The following is a 21,232-nucleotide window of genomic DNA, read 5'->3' as shown; positions in this document are numbered from 1 at the left end:
ACCGAATTAAGGAAAATGAATGCATTTCATTTTAGATACTATTAAATTGGTAGGCATACCAGAAAGGACTACAGTAAATCTAATTTTCACACTTTGTTAAAGAAAACCTTGGCTTATAAGAAGGAAAAAAAGGACAAACTTCAATCTGCCAAATCTGTGTAGTTAATATGGATTGAAGTACCTTTCCTATTCTGATTTGTGACTGGAATTTTATCTCCATTTGGCTTTAAGTTGTAAGATTTTATAACACCAAATTCTTCCTGAAAAACCTGGAGAAGAAGAGGAGTCAAAGTCAGTACTGGAAAATACATTCACATACTCACAAATTACAAAGCTTGTATTTATTATTTCATGTATTTCCCATGTCTCTCTCTAGCACATGCTGTAATTCTGAGGGTTGTGGGGTTTTTAAAAGTTAAATATTACAATTTTCAACAAATTGCTCAAGAAATTGCTATTCTAAGTAGAAAAATTGACCCTATTACACCGTGGCATATTGAACTGACCTGCAGGCTCTCGAGTCACAGAGCTTTTCATACAAAAGAACAATTTAGGAGCATCAAATACAATTAAGAAGGTATTTGTTCCACTGTAGATCGCCTAGGAACTCTAAAGTACCCACTTTACAAAAATTCTTACACAGTCTGACAATAACGTAATTCAAAGCTGAGGAAAAAAAGGTCAATACTAGTCCAATGCACATCCATAAAACAGTGTGAAATTTTATTAACTAGTAAGTGTTCTAAAACAATGAATAAACGAAAAAGGCTTTCTTGATTGACGAAGCAGTTAGACATGCAGGTCAGGCTATTGTTCAAGTGAGATTTCCTGGACAAAGCGTACAAAAGAACCAGAGTAAGCTTTGACTGGCATCTGGATTGGACAGAAAAGGGATTGTTTTGCAGCCAGATGAATTCCACAAACCAGGTCACCGATTGCAAGGTGATGGTGTCAGAGCAAGCAAAGAGCTGGCAGTCAGTACCCAGGTCCACCTACACTGTGCCAGGGGACAACAGCTTAAAGCCCTGTAAGGGAGCCAGCCTCTGTGTGCCCCGAGACCCCAGGACCAGACAAGGTTCTTGAAGCAAGTTTTAATGCCCATGCACTCATATTCCGAACAATCAGCAATCACACAGCAGCAGGCCACTCCACTGCAGAAACACTGGTAAAAATTACCGAACGAGTTTGAGAATCACTTATAATTGTGTACTTAATGACCTGAAAGGTTGAGTAAAAATCCTCTTCGACATTGCCTTCATAGGCTAGAAGTTCACTTAGTCCATGGGCCAATTCCTACAACATGAGTAAAAACTCTTTAGTAAATCTACAAAACTAAGCGTGGTACTTTCAAGGACGTGCCAGAATCATTACTTTATACAGAAAGTATCTTGGAAAAAGCTGTATATTCAAAATGCATACACAAATTAAAACTCACTGCTTAATTAATGTGTGTGTGTGTATATATATATATTTATTTATTTTTATTTCAGTAGAAACTCTTACATTTTTCTTCTTACTACAGAAAACATGTCTAGAATGCTCATATCGGATTTTGGTATTCTAACTTCAAGTAGATCAACAAAAATTCTGCTATGCTAGAAAACATGGAGAATTTCTGTTTTCAACAGAAGAAAAGGAGACTTTACCAGCCTGTGCAGAAAAAAAGGCTGTTTCCAAAGAGTTTATAATTCAAGCATTAAATATAAACAAAACAGGTTTTAAATCAGTGATTTAGCCTCTTAAAAAACATGATACTTACGGGCATAATCTGAAACAGGTCATCTAACGTGACATCACAAATGCCTACAAGTGTGTTATGATCACAGGGAACAATAGGAGGACTCAATAATTTCTTGTAACAGCAGGGTGGAAAACGAATATCCAAGGTGATGCTGTTATATACAGCAAGTCCCATAAGCTGTACACATCAAACGTTAAGGGCAAACCCCACACATCCTTATTAAAGTCAATATTTTAAGTAACTTGGAAGAAATAGTTTAAGGTTTTACTCAGCATAGTCTAATACATACTAAACAGAAGGAATGGAAATTGTTTAACTTTTTTGGACTGACAATTTCAAATGCAGTTTTGTATTACAACTAGATAGTAGTTAAAATGGCTAAATGATGCACATTTAAAGAAAGCTTGAGTATCTTCATCATAATATTTTATATAAGCATTTCTAGAATAAATTGTTCCAAAGTATTGTTATGAAAAAGGTTTTTAAAGAGAACTGTAGATATCTATTTTTTAATCCAAAAATTCTAGCGAGATCTCAATATAGCCATTTTTCTTTTAAATAAATTTAAAAGCACAAAGACAAACGTGCGCTGGCACTAAAGCTCATCAGCTAGCACATTTAAATGTATCTCATGAAACAAATTTGAAATTATACTGAAAATTAGAAGAATCCAATTCACAATTCAGCTTCTCACTAGAATAGAAGAGTTCAGTTGGAAGAAACTTACAACGATCACCTGGTCCAACTGCAATCGGTAAAATGGGGAAATCATCCCGTCTTAGTGGCGTTATAAGCATATGTTATCATGAATCATTTGCCTGAGGACTTAATAAATGAGCACAACAGAAAACCTAGGAAATAAACTTATGCTCAAAATAGCATGTGGTTCCATTCAGTTAAAAAAAAGAAGCCACATACTGATCAGCAGGGACTTAAGTGAAGTATTAATGCATACAGGCTTATTTATGTTTACTGAATGAAGCTCGGAGGTGGAAGTACCTAAAAAATTGCAACTTAAACACAAAAAGTTGTATGTTTAATCTTAATTCTAGCGTTCTCTGACTGCAAAATGTGCCACATACCACCATTTTCTTCTTATTTTTAGTTCGCTTGCTTGAATGCCTATTTTATGCATTTAAAATGGAACACACTCGTATATACAACATCTGAATGAGCTTTAATCAATGCCTTATTTCACCCCCACACCAGCTCAATGAATGGCTGCTCGTTTAGCACCGTCTAGCAGACATGAAAGGATACAGCTCCAACCAAGCGGAATTCAGAATAGTTATCGCACTTAAAGCTGCTGAACCAATGGCAGTGCGAGTCCTTGTGGTAGGTGAACATGCCTGCAGAACAGGAACGGTGGTCTTTACAGAGCCTGAGCTTCAATAAAGTCATAAAAACCCCTCATCTTTCTCACGTATGTACCCTTAAAAGTGCTCCTAGGAGTGCCTGTATCTCCACGCTTGTTCTCAGCCCCGTCTTCTCCCCACAGCAGGAGGCTGCCGGGGCTTGGGCAAGGACCACCAAGCGCCAAGCCCAAAGCAGGCCCAAGCCCACCAGCCCCATTGGGTGCTGGTGGAATGTGTTTTTCAGTGCCTCCAGTCGTGGATAGTTTGCACTGTCTCTGTACTTCATCGTCTGTACAGCCAGAAACGTTAATTGTCTAACCAAAAAAAGTTCTTGCTGCAATGCCAACACATTTTTTTCCTCCCTTCCTGGGTCAATAGCAGATGACAATCTTTAAAAACACTGGCGTGAATCTCATAATACAAATACCATAAGCTTTTCCTTCTTAGAATAGAAAGCTGTAAAAGATTTATCTTATACACACACTAGCAGCAAAGGAGTATGTTTGATATTTTCTGTCAAAAAAATTGCAGAGAAGTTAAGAAACTCCCCAAACACAAACACCCTAAAAAAGCCACTCACTGGTCTAAAAGGCAAGCTAGATCCTACTGAAATCATGACGATAGACCAGTTTGACTGCTATTTGCGTCAGATATGGATCATTCTGTTTTAAAGAGTGATAGAAAGTAAAAAATTATGTAATGATACCACGTAACGGCTTTAAGATGCCTAGGAAGTAGTGCTCAGAGAAGCACGACACTTACACTCTACTTCAGCGTGCACAAACAGTGAAATTAACTCCGGCAATACAGAAGTAAATTGCATGAAATGTGATGACTGGTTTTAATTTGTTGGGCTTGAATGGGCTGACAGTTTATTATTGTTTCCACATTCAGTGTACAAACCAAAGCACCGAATAGTTCTAAAGACATCTTGTATGCAATAGCTTACTGCATCTATGCTTGAAGATCAAGTTGGCGAAAAACAATATTTTAATGAAAAAAATCAAACTCCTTTGGATTAGAAAAAAAAACACAACCCAAACAAACAACAAAAATCCAACTGATGTCTCAGGGAGATCTAGTTCCTGTGAAAATTTATAGGTAAAACTCTGCCTTCATATTTTCCCCCCCCGACTCTTCTAACAATCTAACTTTATTTTTTGAACTTTAGCTCAAAAAGGTGTTCATCACTAAAGATTTAGACAGTGCCTTTACCAGAAGCAACAGAAGAGTTGCATGTAAGGCAGAGCAAGGTTCATGTACTGAAAAATGGCAGTGATGCTGAAACAAAATAGGTCTCAAATCCCATTTATTAATTGTCTGCACTGAAACGAAGAAAGCATCGTAATGCACACAGAAGGGCAGACAACTGAGTTAACTGGGAGCTCTTTAATTTCAGGGGTTAAGTCTGCAGGATAAGCTAACCTAGAAAGGGTATTAACAGTGATGTTTTCTTATTTTTTTCCTTTCAAGCTTCTGACGTGTTATTTGTAACTTAAACATTAAAGACAGCAGAGTATACAGTCCCTTTCCAAGGGACAAGAACATTTCTGAACTCCTCCCACGCTTTGCTGATAGTTATATCAATGAAAGAATTTACACTTTAAAGCGTGGAAGCCTGCCAGAGATGGTGAAAAAAGATTACTCGCAAATGTTTCCAAACTCATCAGTTACCAAGCTCTGCTGACAACACAATTTTTTTTACTAACAGAGCTGTCAAACTTACAGAACACTTTCTCCAGGATAAATTGTTTCCTATTAAGGTTGTTATCACCAAATGTCATCTCTCCACACAGACCCCTTTTTACTAGAAAAAGGGCTATAGGCAAATAAGGATGTCAGCAAATTTGCAAATAAGGATCTCAGCAAATTTGAGGAGATATTTATGACTTAAAACTCTGGACCTTCAGAAGGAGACTGATAAACAACAGAGGACCACATGTTTAAGGGACAAGAACACTTCCAGGCAAAGACAGACAAGCTCTTGCATTCTACCAACAACTAGCAGGTGTTATGCTGAAGTCCCTGGAAATCAGTGTTTCTAATTTAAGAGCCAGCCTGGGAACACTTTAACCTATTATAACATCAGTACTATATCCATGCACAGCTGAGAAAAGCTGACTCATTTGAGAAACATCAGAGCAGGGAAAAAAGTCATGCAGATCCATCTACAGCAATGTAAAGCAAATATGCTCGTTCACGTCTTCCAATCTCAAAAACTCTTCCTTTTTTTCCCCACCTCGGGCCTGCAAATATCATTATAAGCTCACAGGTCCTGGTAACAGCAGAGGCAGGCTATTTCACTGAGTCTCACATCTGCCTATACGGTCTCTGCATCTCACTGAAGGACCTTGCTCTCCTGAGAGCATCTCAGACCACTTAAGAATACTGGCCAGACAGATACCCCAAACAGAACATATGATGACAGAAACTCAAGTAAGAACTAACTTATACCTATACTAATCACAGTGATAGTGCTAGAATTTGCAGACTATCTATCTATCTATATCAGTGCAACTACCTGTGCAAATGGAAACCATTTGCAGGCCAGAGTCAGCCGTTTGCCAGAAATGAGCACAGTACCAGCACCCAACCGTAGCTACTTATGAAAACCAGGAAGACTCCCTAAACTAGCAATATGAAGACAGCCGGGAGCAGTGTAAAAACAGAAAATGCAGCACGAGAAGAAAGAGGCAAGGATGGCAGGTGACAAACAAATACATTTGGCCTTATCGCCACTTGAGTATTTGCTAAACCATCTACTTCAGAGGCTGCTATATATCTCTTCCTATTTTGGAACAGGAATATCATATTCCAATTGCAACCAAACAACATATTAAGCTAAATGGAAGAAATGTATTCTTAAATCCAAATATACGAATGCAAACATATTCTTGTGTGAATTCTAGAAAATTTCCAAGGGCAGACAAGTGTCAGTGTTTCAATGGCTTGCATAGCTTTTGCTTATTCTTCTTAGCTTGTTCTAGCTAGGTCTAGCAATTCATAAGTGATGATAGAAAATTCTCAGGAGTTTTCTACTCAGAAGAGAAATGGAAACAACCCTTTCAAAGGTCTGATTCCATTTGAGTTATAACAGATTTAAATTATCCTTGCCCTACTCCATAGAATAGTTGATAGCCTTCTCCCATTTGCCCAGAGGTAAATCAAGATCCTTTCTCTGGATAAGGATGGAAACACTGTAACACCACAGAGATACAACAGCAAGAACTTCAAGGAAAGTCTCCTGCCAGTCTTGAATCCTCCTGCTTCATATCCAATATGCTCACTAGCCCAGGGATACTAACAAACCATAAACACTGCGCCTCCTGTTTCAGGAACAAGATTTAGCATGGCTAAAGTCTTAAAAAGCTGAATCCTAATATTAATTCTAAACTTTTCCATTGATCAGAGATTCGTTCACACTCTAATTTTGGCATACCACTGAAGCAAAATCTCCGTTTTTCAGCAATGCTTCCACCTCCTTGTCAAAAGCCAAGATCTTCAAAGCTCTTCAAGTACTTCCCACTCTCTTCTACCTTCCTCTGTGCCACAGCTTCTTCTCATCTATATACAATTCTAACTTGCCTACTTTTGTTTTTACATCAATTAGTAACTGGTCTGCCTAATACTGGATTAATGAAGAATTCTTATGCATCACTCTCTTGATAATTTAAAATGAACAAATTTTCACATTGTATTTGAGAACGTTTATGAGTACTCACCATAATCTGGGTGAAAAATCTGGCGAATCAGAAGAAGAAACCATTCTTTTGTCAGGCCACCCATATCAAGACCAGCTTCCCCTACAAATGTAACTTTCAACTTCTTTTTCAGATCTGCCCTCTTCCTTGCTAGCTGTAGCAAAATAGGTAGGGAAGAAGAAAAGAGAGATTTAACGTATTATCACTACCTCTAGCCATAGAGGACACCTCTCTGCCTCCACCGCTTTTGCTTTGTTTAAGCTAGTAATTTGCATTATCTCCTACTAATAGGTCAAAAGTATATCAAGACAATGTTTGAATTGCAGAAGCAAGACGGTCATCACTTCCTGACATCATCAAGTACCTTGCACATGGTGCCACTCGCTCGGCTTGAAAAGTTAAGTGATGTGCAAACAGACTTTTAATAAGCTACTAGATACAATGAGTTGAGTCTGGAATACTTTGGATCTATGTAATTTTTTTACCTACACAGAAAATATTCTGCCAGGAAGAAATGGTAGATTAAAAAAAAGTTACACATACTTTGGAGATATTTAGAAATAAGGAGGTAGCTAAAGTTTTCAATATTTGGACACTGTTCTGTTCAGCATAAGATACCTGCCAGCAAATATCAGATGTTTTGTAAAATTTTTTAGACAATGGTAACAAGCTCTTTTTCTTCCTTTGTCCTAAGAGACAGCATTTCATCCAGGTATGCAAAAGATCTGCAAAGAATTAGATTACAGCCTTTCACGCTTAGCAGTGATCTTTCAGATTAAGTCCCTATACAATTTTTCTTTAAATCATTAATTACTGGCAAGCTCCAGAGAAAGTATTTAAACCAGTCAGGGAGATGCATGTGAAAATAATTTCTGTGTTGTTAGCTGCTCAAGTAAATTCCCGTTGCACAAATTTTATAACTATAGATATTTGTATTATTTAACAAAAACTTTTTATTAGCTGCAGTGATTTTCCTTTGCAAATGGTTTTCTTAAATTCGAAATACAAATAATAAATCTTTCCTCCACCTTCAATTCCCCACACTTTTAAGAATACAGATAATATAATGTATTCTTATTCCTCCCTGAGATGGGCAGAAAAAAAACATAAGAAAGAAATAGGAGAATATTTTGGCTATCAGAAGTCTTGAAGTTGCTCTTGGTTACTTCAGTGCAGTAAAAAAAACCCAAAACAAACCAACCCTACAGTGCCTGAGAGAAAGCAGCATTACCACTCATTTCTTCTATCTTAGGAGAGAAGGCCATGATAGATAAGCTTTCATCTAGCAAAAAAAGAGTTTAAACTTATGTTTTCTGAACATGAGTAATCAGTTTGTTTGGTATTGTTTTCACCACAGGCTGGTTTTAGTGTTGAGAAATATGTTAAAGATGCCCCTGCTTACTGCAGGAGGGGTGGACTAGATGACCTTTAAAGGTCCCTTCCAACCCAACACATTCTATAATTCTATGAAAGAGGAGGGAACTAGATTTCATTAAATAATGTTAATTAGCGAGGTTCAGTGGATACTGAAAAATTGCCTACTTTAATGGACACATCTGTTTCCTTTCTAAAAAAGTCTAAAAAAAACCAAAACACATTCAAGAATGGGAGGAATTAGTTAAAATCAAGATAAGAACTCTGGGACCAGTGCTGTTTAACATCTTTGTCAGTGACATGGACAGTGGGATTGAGTGCACCCTCAGCAAGTTTGCGGACAACACCAAGCTGTGTGGCGCAGTCGACATGCTGGAGGGAAGGGATGCCATCCAGAGGGAACCGGACAGGCCTGAGAGGTGGGCCTGTGCAAACCTCGTGAAGTTCAACCAGGCGAAGTGTAAGGTCCCGCACCTGGGTCATGGCAATCCCATGCACAAATATAGGTTGGGCGGAGAATGGCTTGAGAGCAGCCCTGAAAAGGACTTGGGGGTGCTGGTGGATGAGAAGCTCAACATGAGCCGGCAATGTGCGCTTGCAGCCCAGAAAGCTCTGGGGAGACCTTACGGCAGCCTTCCAGTACCTAAAGGGGGCCTACAGGAAGGATGGGGAGGGACTCTTTATCAGGGAGTGTAATGATAGCACACAGGGCAACGATTTCAGACTGAAAGAGGGTAGATTTAGATTGGATATCAGGAGGAAATTCTTTACAGTAAGGGTGGTGAGGCACTGGAACAGGTTGCCCAGGGACATTGTGGATGCCCCATCCCTGGGGGTGTTCAAGACCAGGCTGGATGGGGCTTTGAGCAGCCTGGTCTAGTGGGAGGTGTCCCTGCCCAGGGCAGGGGAGTTGGAACTAGATGGTCTTTAAAGGTTCCTTCCAACCCACACCATTCTATGAATTTAAGAAGAGAAAGCCTAAAATAATTCTTATAGGATAGAGAAGTTAGTGAAGGAAAAGAATAAAAATATTCCAAGAATTAGAACAGAACAAACTCATTAGTGATTAGTCACGTACTATTCATGCTCCTACCATGGAACTAAGTCCTACATAACCTGATAATTATGCACTGTATTCTTAAGACAAAAATTGCAAACACAATTTGCATGCGTGACATGCAAACATATATGTTTTTTATGGGCTTAGCTATGGAGCTGCATGAGGATGGAAAACGAAGTTCAGAAGGTCTAACCCAAACTATTCTGCAGCACTGCTATCGTGACAGCAATTCAGTTCTTTTTAGTATTAGTTCTTTTAGTATTATACAGTTATATTACCAATCTCTTTGTGCAAAAGATTTAAATATGACTTATCAAACTGAAATCTAAGTGCAGTAGCTATTCTGCAGCAATACACCATTTAATTAAATTTTTTGTTACCTCATCAAGTGAATCACTAACAAGGTGCGTCCTCCTCACTTTCACATTTAGGAACAACATATTCATGTCAGGTTTCTGTCTGCGAGAGACTTTATCCACAAGGCTTTGCTATTTGAATCAAAAAGAAACATCATAAATGCAATATCTTCATTTAAAAAACCAAGTGCCACACTTGTTAAATGTAAAAAGTCCTTAGTATCTTGCATTAATGACATTACCCTAATATGATAGCTGCTTCAGTATCTTCTAAGAGATGGAGAGCAATTTCTTTTCTACCGTAGACAGCATTTACACGATATTTGAACTAATTTATCAGGAAGTTTAACAAGGTGGTGACAATTGCGCAGCAACCTTTTAAACTCCCCAGTAGTTAAAAACATACCCAGAAGATTCGGGAGAGCGGCATGTGCTTTACTTAGCTATTCCCAAGACACATCCAGTAAGACAGGAATGGACAGGTGGCGGTGCTGCCACCCTGAGCACTGTGGAAACCAGCATCGCCTAGCACCTGGAGAGAATTACCACTGAAGGAGGCAGACAAAGCCCCTTTCAAAACAGAAGAGGCTGCCCAGAAGCAGTACCTCTTTTGTGATTTGTGAGCATGCAGTTGCATCTTGGTCTTCCGTGACAACACATCTTCCCAAAATTCTCCTGGAATTTTTATTCCTTAATTATCTTTCTAATTTAACATGCTAGCGCATTATGCTGGTTTCTCAAAAAAGACAAAAAGACAAATTACTGTAACTCATTCTCCGTAACGCTAAGTATCCTGAAACTAAGCACATAAAAATAAAAAAATATTGAGAGAATCCAGCATGGACATTTTTAGACTAGTAATAGTAAAATGGCTCAAGTTCTTTTTCAGGGTAGTCCGAAATACTAAAAGTTGTGATGAAAGGCTGTTTGTAGTATCAATTTAACAAGAACTTATAAGATACCAATGGATGACATACAAATATTTATCACTAAATGACTTACCCGTGCAATACTTATCATCTGTTGTTCTGAGTCCCTTTGAATAATAACTTTTTTTGCTGCTATAGAAATAATAAATGGGTATTGACAGAAAGAAAACCTACCAAGAGAAAAGACGACAAAATATATCCTTTTCAGCATCTAGCATATTATTTTCTTTTTAAGAATACAGGAATGAATCTTTGCATTATCATTCAGTAACTACCTTCCCTCCACTAATAGTAATTTGCAAATAGCTGCTGGGTTATTTTTGCATTGTATACATAGATACTCAATTAAGTACAACAAACTGTTATTGTAATTAGTAATTGTAATTAGTAATAATACTTATCCATTAAATATAAGAAAAACAGCTATCTCAGTGCAGCATTCTTCGGTGCACAGTAGAAATATTTCTGGTTTGGCATATTTGCTGCAGAACTGATTTTCAAAGGAACTCATTTTAGCACAGATCCGTCAGATTTAACCCAGGGTTACAAGTGTTTAAGACTTCTAAAATACCACATCACAGCCACTGCAATCAAATAATTTTGAAATACTTCAGAAATCATCAAGGTAAAAGATTTTTTAGTTACTGGCTCTTCTGGTAAATTTTTTGTTGATGTAACTCATGCATCACCAGAGCTTGAGACTCTATGCGCACATCTTCAATCCAGACTGCATGTACACCCTGAATCCTGCCTGTGAGAAGCTCTGGATTCTAACGTCTTTAAGAAAGAGAGGAAAATGAGGAAAAATATTCTCACTTGGTCTCCTGGAAATCCTAATCCAAAGTGTTTTACCAAGGAATGTCGACTTAGTTTGAAGAATTATGTATTTCAAAATATTTCATATGGAAGGTAAACCAGGACTTGCTCCTACTTGGCCTCCTTAGTTCTAAGCATATAGTCTTGATTGTGATTCTTTGGGGTTGTTGTGGGGTTTTTATTATTTTGGTTTTTTAACTGGAACAATACAGAGTTAAGAGATGTAAAATTGGAAAAATGCATGGTTGTAACAGAGTAAAAGAATTAAACTTTGAGAATAATAGAGCTAGTCTGCACTTCAACTACAGAAGTTATGTATCAAGAAAACTTTGTGTTGATATATATTGATTCCCAGTGTCCCAACTAACTGAAGAGAACTGGAGCAGGTGGAAATCTCACAGCCCTTTTATAAGCTTGGATGTGGGTGCCAAAACAGCCAGATGGTGTCAATGCAAAAAGAAAAAAATAAATTTTTTTTGAAGCTCAGCAGTATTCAGATTCCAATGCTTTGACTGAGACTATGCAAAGCCTACTGTACATTTATTGCTCTCGTGAATCATGGAGTTCGATAGTGTGCTTTGCTTTAGTTTTTTTTTTCTTCCCTCCCAAGCAGAGTATCAGGTATCAGACAGCAGCCTAGCCTAAAAAACCTGCTTTGGTGGAGCAAATTATGCTCTCCAAGTTTTCCTCAACTGCTGCTAAAGGCAAGGAAAATTGCACACGCAATAAACAAAAAGCTACATTTGGATGGCTGATGTCTTAAATCAGCTCACTGAAAAGTCTTGAAATATCGGGAAATTTTGACCTTATGATTCAAGCTGTAAAGACTGAGTGATACATGCTGATATGCTGTAAGAGACAGCTATAAAAATAACATTTTTATTAAGAGAACATTAATAAGATTTTAAACTTTAGCAGAGAAATGAAATCAGTGTTTCTCTAGATCTTTCTAAGTCACACTAATGTCTGCCTCTCAAGAGGAGAAATACCTTTGCAAGCTTTGTAAAGATTTAACTTGTGTGTTTATTTTCGTGTAACAGAAATAGTACAATTGATTTCAATGGAACAAATATGATCTGAACCACATATCTACAGGTAATTAGATAAATTTTCATCATTAAGTGGCAAGTATGCACACAACACGCCTTTCTATGAATGTACTGTAGGTTAAAATACATTTGTAGTAAGACAGAAGTCTTACTACAGTCCAAGTCTTAGAAGTCTATGACAGTAAATAATAAACTCATATTACTATCATCTGTATTTTACATCTTTTCTCCAGTTTGCAAAGGCAGAATGAGTTTTATTACAGTCAATCTTGCATCCGTGCAGTAGTAAGTATAGCAAGTAGTAGCTATACTATGATTTTCCAATAAAATACAGTACTTAATGTGGCTACATATACACATATAAAAGGTATGTATACCATATATACACTGTATTTAAGATAGATATACATAGCATACATGTGGTGCTTTGAAATACTACTTAATAAGAAACAATCAATTATTCCTCTTACCTGTGAGAATTTCCATAACATTGCCAGTTATGATATTCTTCCATAAGATCAATATGATCAAGTGTAGAATTATAGAAATCCGTATATGAAATAATAGAAGGGCTGTTCAGACTATTTGCAGCATCTACAAAGAAAACACCAAAGTCTTTTAAAATACTGCCTGGATTCGGCACATCTGTGTTCTAGGCATCCAGAGCTCCAGTGACTTCAGAAACTTTAAGCCAAATCAGCTACTAATAACTTTGTCTCAGTCTTAGTTGCAGAATTTGAGCTATAACATAACACCATACAACAACAGATTAATTGTTGTAGAAAACAGTAAATCCCTAGTTTATGATAAATCCCATTTATGATAAGAGAACCTCCATTTGACTCTGGCCCGTTTAATGACATACACTAAGTAAGGTTTCATGGATAAAGAATGGGAAGTTCTGCTGAAATCAATGAAAAAACAGGTTGATAGAAGGAATTCTTAAACACCTTCATTTAATTTCAAACACAGCTACGGATATAACATCTATGTGCTTTCCAGTTAACAATTCTCTCTTTGAGTTTGATACCTGTTTGCAAAAGGGATGGCAAGGTAGGGGCACAAACACAGTATGCAAAGATACGCCTGTTTCCTCAGGTAACTAATATACCATTTAGAACGACCAGTACAAATATTAAGTACTTGACCAAATGAAGAAAACCAATTCATGTATAAGCTGCCGATCTCATTATGTAATGTTCATATAATGCCAAAGAGCTAATAAGTTTTCTCTGTTTGCACTTAAACATAATTTAATTTTGATCAGTCAGACAGAAAGTAGTGTATTTTGAATTACTACTTATCCCTTTTCCCAGAATTAAAGAGTTGGCAACTCTTTCACAAATGACTAGACAACACACATCTTGGTTTTAGACACAGTTGAGCTTATGTGTCTAAACTGTTGATGTGGACAGGCAGGACTGTGCAGAATGCTTTTACTTAAAAGTTTTAAGTTGATGGTGACATGAAAACATCCTCATTCCAATATTAGTTTTCACTCGTTGGTTTCATTTTCTCTTAAGGGAGGAAAAAGGGATTTACCCCTCAAGAAAAGGGACCGACCTTAAGCCTCCCATTTTCCATAGCAAATGCTCTAATCGCTAAGCTACTGGAGCTGAGTGGAGGAGGTGTTTGCATTTGTAACGGTCAAATTTGCTGCGCCCTATGTTGAACTGGACAGGGATTTACTTCTTTTAAGCTGTAGTTTTGGACCCAAGAGGCATATGCATTGCCTAACTTCTCTTAGATGCTGAATGCTTCTGTGGGAGTAAACTAGTTACAAAAGAAATTCTGGCAATTACACATTTAAAACAATTTTTTTTATAAATGTAAGGGAATCCTTAACCATTGATTACATCTGTGGATTTTTGTTTGAATGATCTTCAGTTGTTGTTACGGGAAAATAATGCATAGCAACTATCCTCTACTGGAAAGCAAGTATGAAGACTTGCCAATAGAAGATGTTTTTTGTTGCTTACCACTTTTTTGCATTTTATTGTAATTCATACTGTGCCACCATCACTTTCAGTCTCCCCCAGAAGAGGGGAAGTATAAACTACTCCCCCATACGTATATATATACACACACACAAAGGTACATATATATACATACACGTACATACACAGTTCAAGAAAAATACCTACTAAATAAAGCCAGGACTTTGGTTGCTGATGGAATCCACCAGGTACATTTCACCATAGGGGGAAACTCTTCAGGTTTTGCAGGAAACAGGCGTAAAGAAATAAATTGCAGTAACCTGTCCACCAGCTGCTTGAACCTCTTCTGTGAAATCCTAAAACAAATATGCTGCAGTTACTCTCATGTGATCCCTGTCCACGCTAGAGTTTATATTATCAGATTTCAATGTTATTTTTAAAAAAAAAACACATGCTTTTGTCCTATACATAAAAACAAAATTCCAAACACAGTGTTTGAAGAAGCATGCTTTTAAATATTGGCACACTGCAATGCTCTTCAGTGCACCTATGCTTTTTAATGCAACTATGCTTTTTAAAATCTGTGATTTAAAAAATAAAGAAAGCCATAGAATCATTACTTGTTCTTGACTTTTAGTAATCTAAAAGAAAACAAAAATCCTTAGCTGTTTTACGCCACAATTTTGTTACTGAGTAATTATGATTTTTTTATTTTAAGGTCCTTGGTCCTATTGAATACAGAGCGGAAAATACTTTATGCACTTGTGACAAGTGCACATTTTAAATTATGTGCTGCACCACTTCCATAATATCACAACAATACGCATATATGTGTAGATATAGTAAAGCATCTTTTTCTAATTAAGAGCTCTGCTATGTAATGGATTAGATTTCTAATACGTATTTAAAGAACAAAAACGTCAATAGGCCTATTGCATCCTTTAACCAAGAGGGTAAACCTTATTCGTAAACGCTGATTCAAATGAAATTATATATACCAGAATTCTAAGCAAATTTAGACATATTACAGGATGGGGTGAGGGAAATATAATTCCCATTCTTGCAGAGAACAAAATCCTTTGTTAACAGATTCCCTAGGAGATAGGGGAATTGTGAATGGGGACATTCAAACTTTTTTTTACCCCAGACTGAACTTTTTGCATAGTCATTATAAGGAAGGCAACGTGCAGACCAACTTAAAAGCCACTTTCTGGGCAGTCACCCCCATATGACTTTATTAGTGAGGGGCTACTAGAGTTATTTCAATTAATTAAAAATCTAATGCCCTAACTACGGTCTCTCACCACCTCTATTACACTATGAAGCAGGGACTTGATTTCATTTGCAGTTTTTGTACGCTACAGCAAAGTCACAGCATCTTTTGCAAATGATGCAAGATAAACCTTCATTTAAACAAAGATCATAAATATGTTTGTATTAATAATACCATTTAAGCATGTATCTAAAAACTTTACATACATAAGTTATTTTGCATCTGTTATAGAAAAATCACTTACATAAGTTATTTTGCAATTCAGGCTTTTTTGCGTAAAGATATTAATATTTATACATTATATACTGTTTGCATCTATAAATCAGTATCGCTTAGTGGACTATGTCCAAATGTACTTTGAAAACAACAAAAACAACCTCTTTAGGTAATTAAATTAACTTTCATATAATTTATAAAACAGTCAACATCAATGGAAATACAATAACAATTGTAATCCTAAAAATGGAATTTTTAATTTTATTTTTTTATTTTTTTTACTTTTTAGACCAGTGCACTAGGAAATGATGGTCAGCTTCTGTTAAGGCTGCTATCTGTCTTAGCAAGTGAGCATAGATGACATAAGTAGAAGTGTTACTAAATTGAGGATTCTGAAAAAGATTAAAAAAATGTGTTAGGTTAATAAACTGCAAAAAGGGAAAAAAGTCATTAGGATTTTTTCTTATGTTTGTTGTTGCCGATACAATTACGCAGGAAAGGAATTCACAAAATTGCTGTGACAGTGGTAAACCTATGAAAAAAAATGATTTGCAACTTCTAGTCAAATAAAAAATACATAACTTCCATATTGTAAAAGTATGATTTTGTTTTTGAAAAGAAAGCCCACCGGTAATAAAGGCAGTACTCAATATATTTGTCTGGATTATCATTTACTGTGTAGCACATAAATTACACTCCTCTGAGTGATGTGCTTTCCATCTCGGTTATGAGGATTCTCATAGCTCCTGTCTTCCCGCACATCAATCCCAACTTATTTTCCATCTTACGTATAAGCTCAGACATTCCCACTTTTCAGCAGGATATATTCCTTATAATTCACAGCTAGTATACCACCCCAGAGAAGAAAACTATTGTCTCAGAAAATTAAATTACCATCTGATCTTCTCAAATAACAGCTAACACCTCTCCACACAAGGAGAGGTTTCATCTACACTGGCAAAATTTAAATGGGAAATTTGCTACAAATGCAAGTCAACTATAGTAGCAAAGGTGATAGGTTAAAACAGACAGAAATCAGACAACCTTGCCAGTCAGATAGACTGGAGAGAGTCTGCTGAGTAAAATGCAACACTGGAGAAAGTTACAGCAATATAAAGAAGCGCATATATTGAAACTTTCTGGAAAGATCAGAGTTACAGCATACCAATAAAGCAAGTCTGGGAATAAGGAAGAAATAAGAACAAATAACCTGCTAAAACATTTGTTCTTTCAACTCACAGAACAATAGGAAACAATTACATGTCTAACTGTTAGCTCATAGTTTTAATCTATGCAACCTTTGCCCATCAGCTGTCTTCCATTAAGCTCCCATTCCCGTCATGCATACCCTACACTTCTTCCATATTTTAAAACACTCTTATAACAGGAAATTAAATGTGAAGTATCTCAGCTATACAAAGTATCTTGTTTGCATAGTATACTGGTTTATAGATTATAAGTTAAGCAGACATATACTTAATAAAAATACTGTATTTTTCTTACCTGTAAAAGTATACAGTATGCTCTAAGATCATCTTTTGTTCGCGGCCTTTGAATGAAATAATAAGCAGAACCATATGTATACATCATATGCACACACTAAGAGTCATGAAATCATGCACCCTACAATTTAACTTTGCTTTGCCAAAACGCGTAGAATACCATATTTAAGGATCTTTACCCTTCTCAGAAACTGAAAAGGACACTCAAAGATTCCAACTACTCTCTAAAGGCAGTAGGCTATTTTAGCATCTGTCTTTTGTGGCATAACATGAGAGAAGGCAAACCAAAAACTCCGAATTGAAGAGTAAGAGGGAAGTCCATGCTGTTGTCTATCTCGGGTGACACCACAGAAGAGTTTATTTGCCCCATCTTTAATATTTCCTGCCAGAATTCTCCACACACTTCTATCACGTCAGCCTCTGGACTTCTTGCTGTTCATCTGCTTCAAGGCTTTTACAGAACCACAAATGCACATGCAGCAACAGCAAAGAAAAGGTAGTGTAAGGTGGAGAAAGGAATAGCCAAGGGCTGGGTCACAGGTGAGTCACAACAACATGCTGCCACTTGCTATATCTTTTTGTGGATCAAGCTATGCATTCTCACTTCTATTACTTCTTGCTGAAATGTTGTCTTGTCATCTCCAGACCTCCTGCCTTTAGGCTATCCCTTTCTGCGTCCTGCACTGCCCGCTCTATGCTCTTGCCACATGTGAACAGTGTTGTGAAATAAACTTCAGATCAAGGAATTATCTAGGTTAAAACATCCTAGTTGCTGTTTGGGGGAGGGCAGGAAGAATATGTTTTACTCTAGATAAATTCCTTAATTCATCTCACAGTTCAGATGCCCAAAAGACTGGCCTGGCAACAAGCAGCTGCCATTTTGTGGGGGAATGTATGGCTGGGGCTGCCTCTCAGAGGTTCGATGTCAGCTGACAGAGTTCAAGATACATTTCAGCAGGTTTGTCAGCCAAAAGGAGACAAGTCCTTACGAATCAAATAAATTGTATCGGAACATTTTATTTCTTTGGCAAAACAATAAAGACAAAACCTCTATCAGCTGTAAGTGCTGGCACATCGCTAATGCAAACATTTGTTATAATTACCCTTTCCATTCTTGTAGCAGACCATTAATTATTCCTTTTAGGACTGACTTCTGAACATCTTGAGGCTATGGAAAAGGGAGAGGAAAAATCATATCTGATGTAATTATACATAGTCTATACAAGAAATTGTATAAACAAGCAAGTTTGTTTTGCTTGTGATTCAAGCCATCTAAGAAATCCTTGTGTTATGATGCTGAGCTCCTAAGTATCTTTCCTCACAGACTATCAGTTGAGGCCTGGATAGTGCCAACGGTGGCTTTCAACGCTTTAAACAAAACCTGTAAATAGAACTTCTGAATTATTCCCGTCCTTTTTTTACTAGACACAGTACCTACTTTTTGCTACCCCCATCCTCACATTTTCCTTATTTCCCACCATGAAGTGTCCCATCACAGTCACGTCATATCTTGCAAGTGGTCTTTGAGATCTACCGCAGTATAAACTGTGCATTACTAGTAGCAAAAGTTTCCTCCTCTTTTATTAGAGCAGTTTTCATGATTCTATGGCAATTCTCATGAGACCACTTTAAATATGTTTTGAGAGATTCTTCAGAAATCGTGCCTATCTGAGAAAAAGTTATGGTATAATTTGCTTCTTAGCATATTTCTTTGCTGAAATAATTGTTACAATGTTTTAAAACATGAATTCTTTTCTTCTACTTACAGTATTTAATAAGGCATCATAGACAACATTCACAAATTTTGCATTGATTCCAGAGTCCTCAATGGTATTAAATGGAGAATTGGTATCTTTCTGTAAGTTAGATAGTACACAAAGCATTTTGGTTTTGAAATGTTTTCAATATTTTAGCCATCTTTGAAAAATAAAAGTTTAACAGCAAGTTTAAACAAAACACATACAGAAATAACTATTTATTTTCCTTATCAAAACATAAGAATCTAAGTTGCTTTTATTAGTAAGTGAAAGACAAAGCTAAACAATAGTAATCCTACACACTGGTAATATTCATGTAACTCTTATCTTGTCATTCTATTTTTAAAACGTAAGAGGACTTCAAATAGTAAATTACAACTATTTTCATCTTTCATCTTTGTTGTTGATCCATCATCAGACAAAAGCAACAAAATCGTAAGCATTCAATATTTGTTAAGTAACTAAAAGTCACAGGTTATTTTGTCTAGGTGCGGGCCCTACAGTCCGTATTAAACATCATAAACGCATTTTGCCCTGTAATAGGCAGGCAATATTAATTTAGCACGAATTCAGAAAGTTTTCAAGCACAAATATGATCTTTCCCAAGGAAAACTGAGTATGCCATCACAACACAAGAACAGCTATACTACTTGAGCCCATATGATACATTTTTTTAGGGACAGGGAATTTGTTTCCAGATTTGCCTGGGCCTCTGCATTAGCTTGCACGTTATTAAACTGTAGTTTCTGTAGAAAGTATCTACACAGTCATATTGTCACAAAATGAACTACATACTGGAATTTTAGTTACTTAAACTGGAACCTATAAATCAGTGCACTAACAGATTGTCTACCAGAGGCAGGTGTGATCATGACAAAATGATCTTAGTGGCCTTGAGTAACCAGCTGCAAGCCTTTAACTGATGTTTTTGTGAACACTTCGAAGATACAAAGCACTGTAAGTATGAAAGAGTATTATAAGTTATTTTATACCTTAAATGCAGCATTTATTTCCAGGAAAGAATCAAATGTTGTAGAATAAAAATCATGTACAGCTTTCCAATCTCCTGATGACTTAGCATTTTCCACATCATCCCTAGAAAGAATATATTAAAATATGGATAACACAAGGGTTCAACCTTCCCAAACACTTAGTCTTTAGACTGTGTTGTAACTCTTAAGCTTTCCTCACTCAGCACACTTAGAAGACAGACAAGTACAATATCAGTATCTTTCTAACATCTTCCTTGTCATTTTAAGATCACAGTATTGCAAGAGAAAAAAAGCATAGTTTGTGTTTGATACACCTAAGCAATGTCTCTTATTGAAAATCCTAATTCATGGTGTCACAGTTCAGTATGTTAAGACAAATAATTAGCAGAACAGATTACACTGAAGATACACTGACATGATAAAATTTCTGAGACTAATTTATTTAAGTATGCAGGCTCCTAAACTAGTCAAATTCATTATCATTTGTATATAATTTTATTTCTCTTCAAATTTTTCAAATAAAACTTAATCTTTGTATGCGACTGTACATGTTCCTTAACGGGACAACAAAATCTATTGATTTACTCTTTAAGTCTTTCTAAGTATTGGATCTTAAAGCAAGTAGCTATATATCAAATTTTGTATAATATCATACATTTATAAACAACCCAATCAAACAAAAAAGCCAACCAGTCTTTGAAGCAGACTTATTTTAGCTATCTACAGCGCCGATGATACAAATCCCAGGTCCCCCATCTCTGCCCCCCGCCCCCCCCCGATAATGTCTTTGTACAAGATATTTTTTTAAAAGTTATCAGTGGGACCAAAAATGCTAATGATTTTTAATACTTTACTTGAAAGAATAAAATTATTCATAATTACATAATTAGGCAGCAGTCAACAGATACAAAAAAACGAATATGGAAAAAATTTCAGGTCTTCAGGTCGCCTGAATACCAACAAAGGATCACTTCTTGCCGAATTCTCTTATACCTGTCTCCTTTTCCACAAAATACACACACCGACTGATCAAAAAGCATTCCTTCTCCTCACTGAACACACAAAATTTCAAACATGGAAAAGAGCAATGAAGAGTATATGGCTCGTATATCTCTTGGAGCAACTGTGATTATTTTTTCTCCATCTGTTTGAAAAATAGAAGAATCAGGCTTCT

General features: G+C 36.5%; 1 protein-coding gene across 3 annotated transcripts in view; it reads right to left on the bottom strand.

The window, feature by feature from the left end:
* Positions 1-21,232, bottom strand: part of HECTD2 (HECT domain E3 ubiquitin protein ligase 2) — a 42,129-nt gene that overhangs the window by 8,366 nt on the left and 12,531 nt on the right. The window contains exons 4-17 of one of the 3 annotated variants that reach the window (XM_074591344.1): positions 20,059-20,161; positions 19,076-19,165; positions 18,413-18,477; positions 17,311-17,356; positions 16,090-16,199; positions 14,526-14,674; positions 12,852-12,975; positions 10,590-10,686; positions 9,612-9,719; positions 6,819-6,951; positions 3,002-3,090; positions 1,760-1,918; positions 1,219-1,293; positions 182-269 (exon numbers count right to left, since the gene is read on the bottom strand). In XM_074591344.1, coding sequence (XP_074447445.1) covers positions 182-269; positions 1,219-1,293; positions 1,760-1,918; positions 3,002-3,090; positions 6,819-6,951; positions 9,612-9,719; positions 10,590-10,686; positions 12,852-12,975; positions 14,526-14,674; positions 16,090-16,199; positions 17,311-17,356; positions 18,413-18,477; positions 19,076-19,165; positions 20,059-20,161 — 1,436 coding nt within the window. Of the gene's footprint in view, positions 1-181; positions 270-1,218; positions 1,294-1,759; positions 1,919-3,001; positions 3,091-6,818; positions 6,952-9,611; positions 9,720-10,589; positions 10,687-12,851; positions 12,976-14,525; positions 14,675-16,089; positions 16,200-17,310; positions 17,357-18,412; positions 18,478-19,075; positions 19,166-20,058; positions 20,162-21,232 lie in introns of those variants that run through there. The other 2 variants (XR_012587545.1, XR_012587544.1) reach the window with 2 other exon arrangements.

The sequence above is a fragment of the Larus michahellis genome, chromosome 6 (genome assembly GCF_964199755.1).
Source record: "Larus michahellis chromosome 6, bLarMic1.1, whole genome shotgun sequence".
In the NCBI taxonomy this organism is placed as follows: Eukaryota; Metazoa; Chordata; class Aves; order Charadriiformes; family Laridae; genus Larus; species Larus michahellis.
Note: the sequence above shows the minus strand (reverse complement) of the source record. Positions and strands in the feature narration are given on the sequence as shown.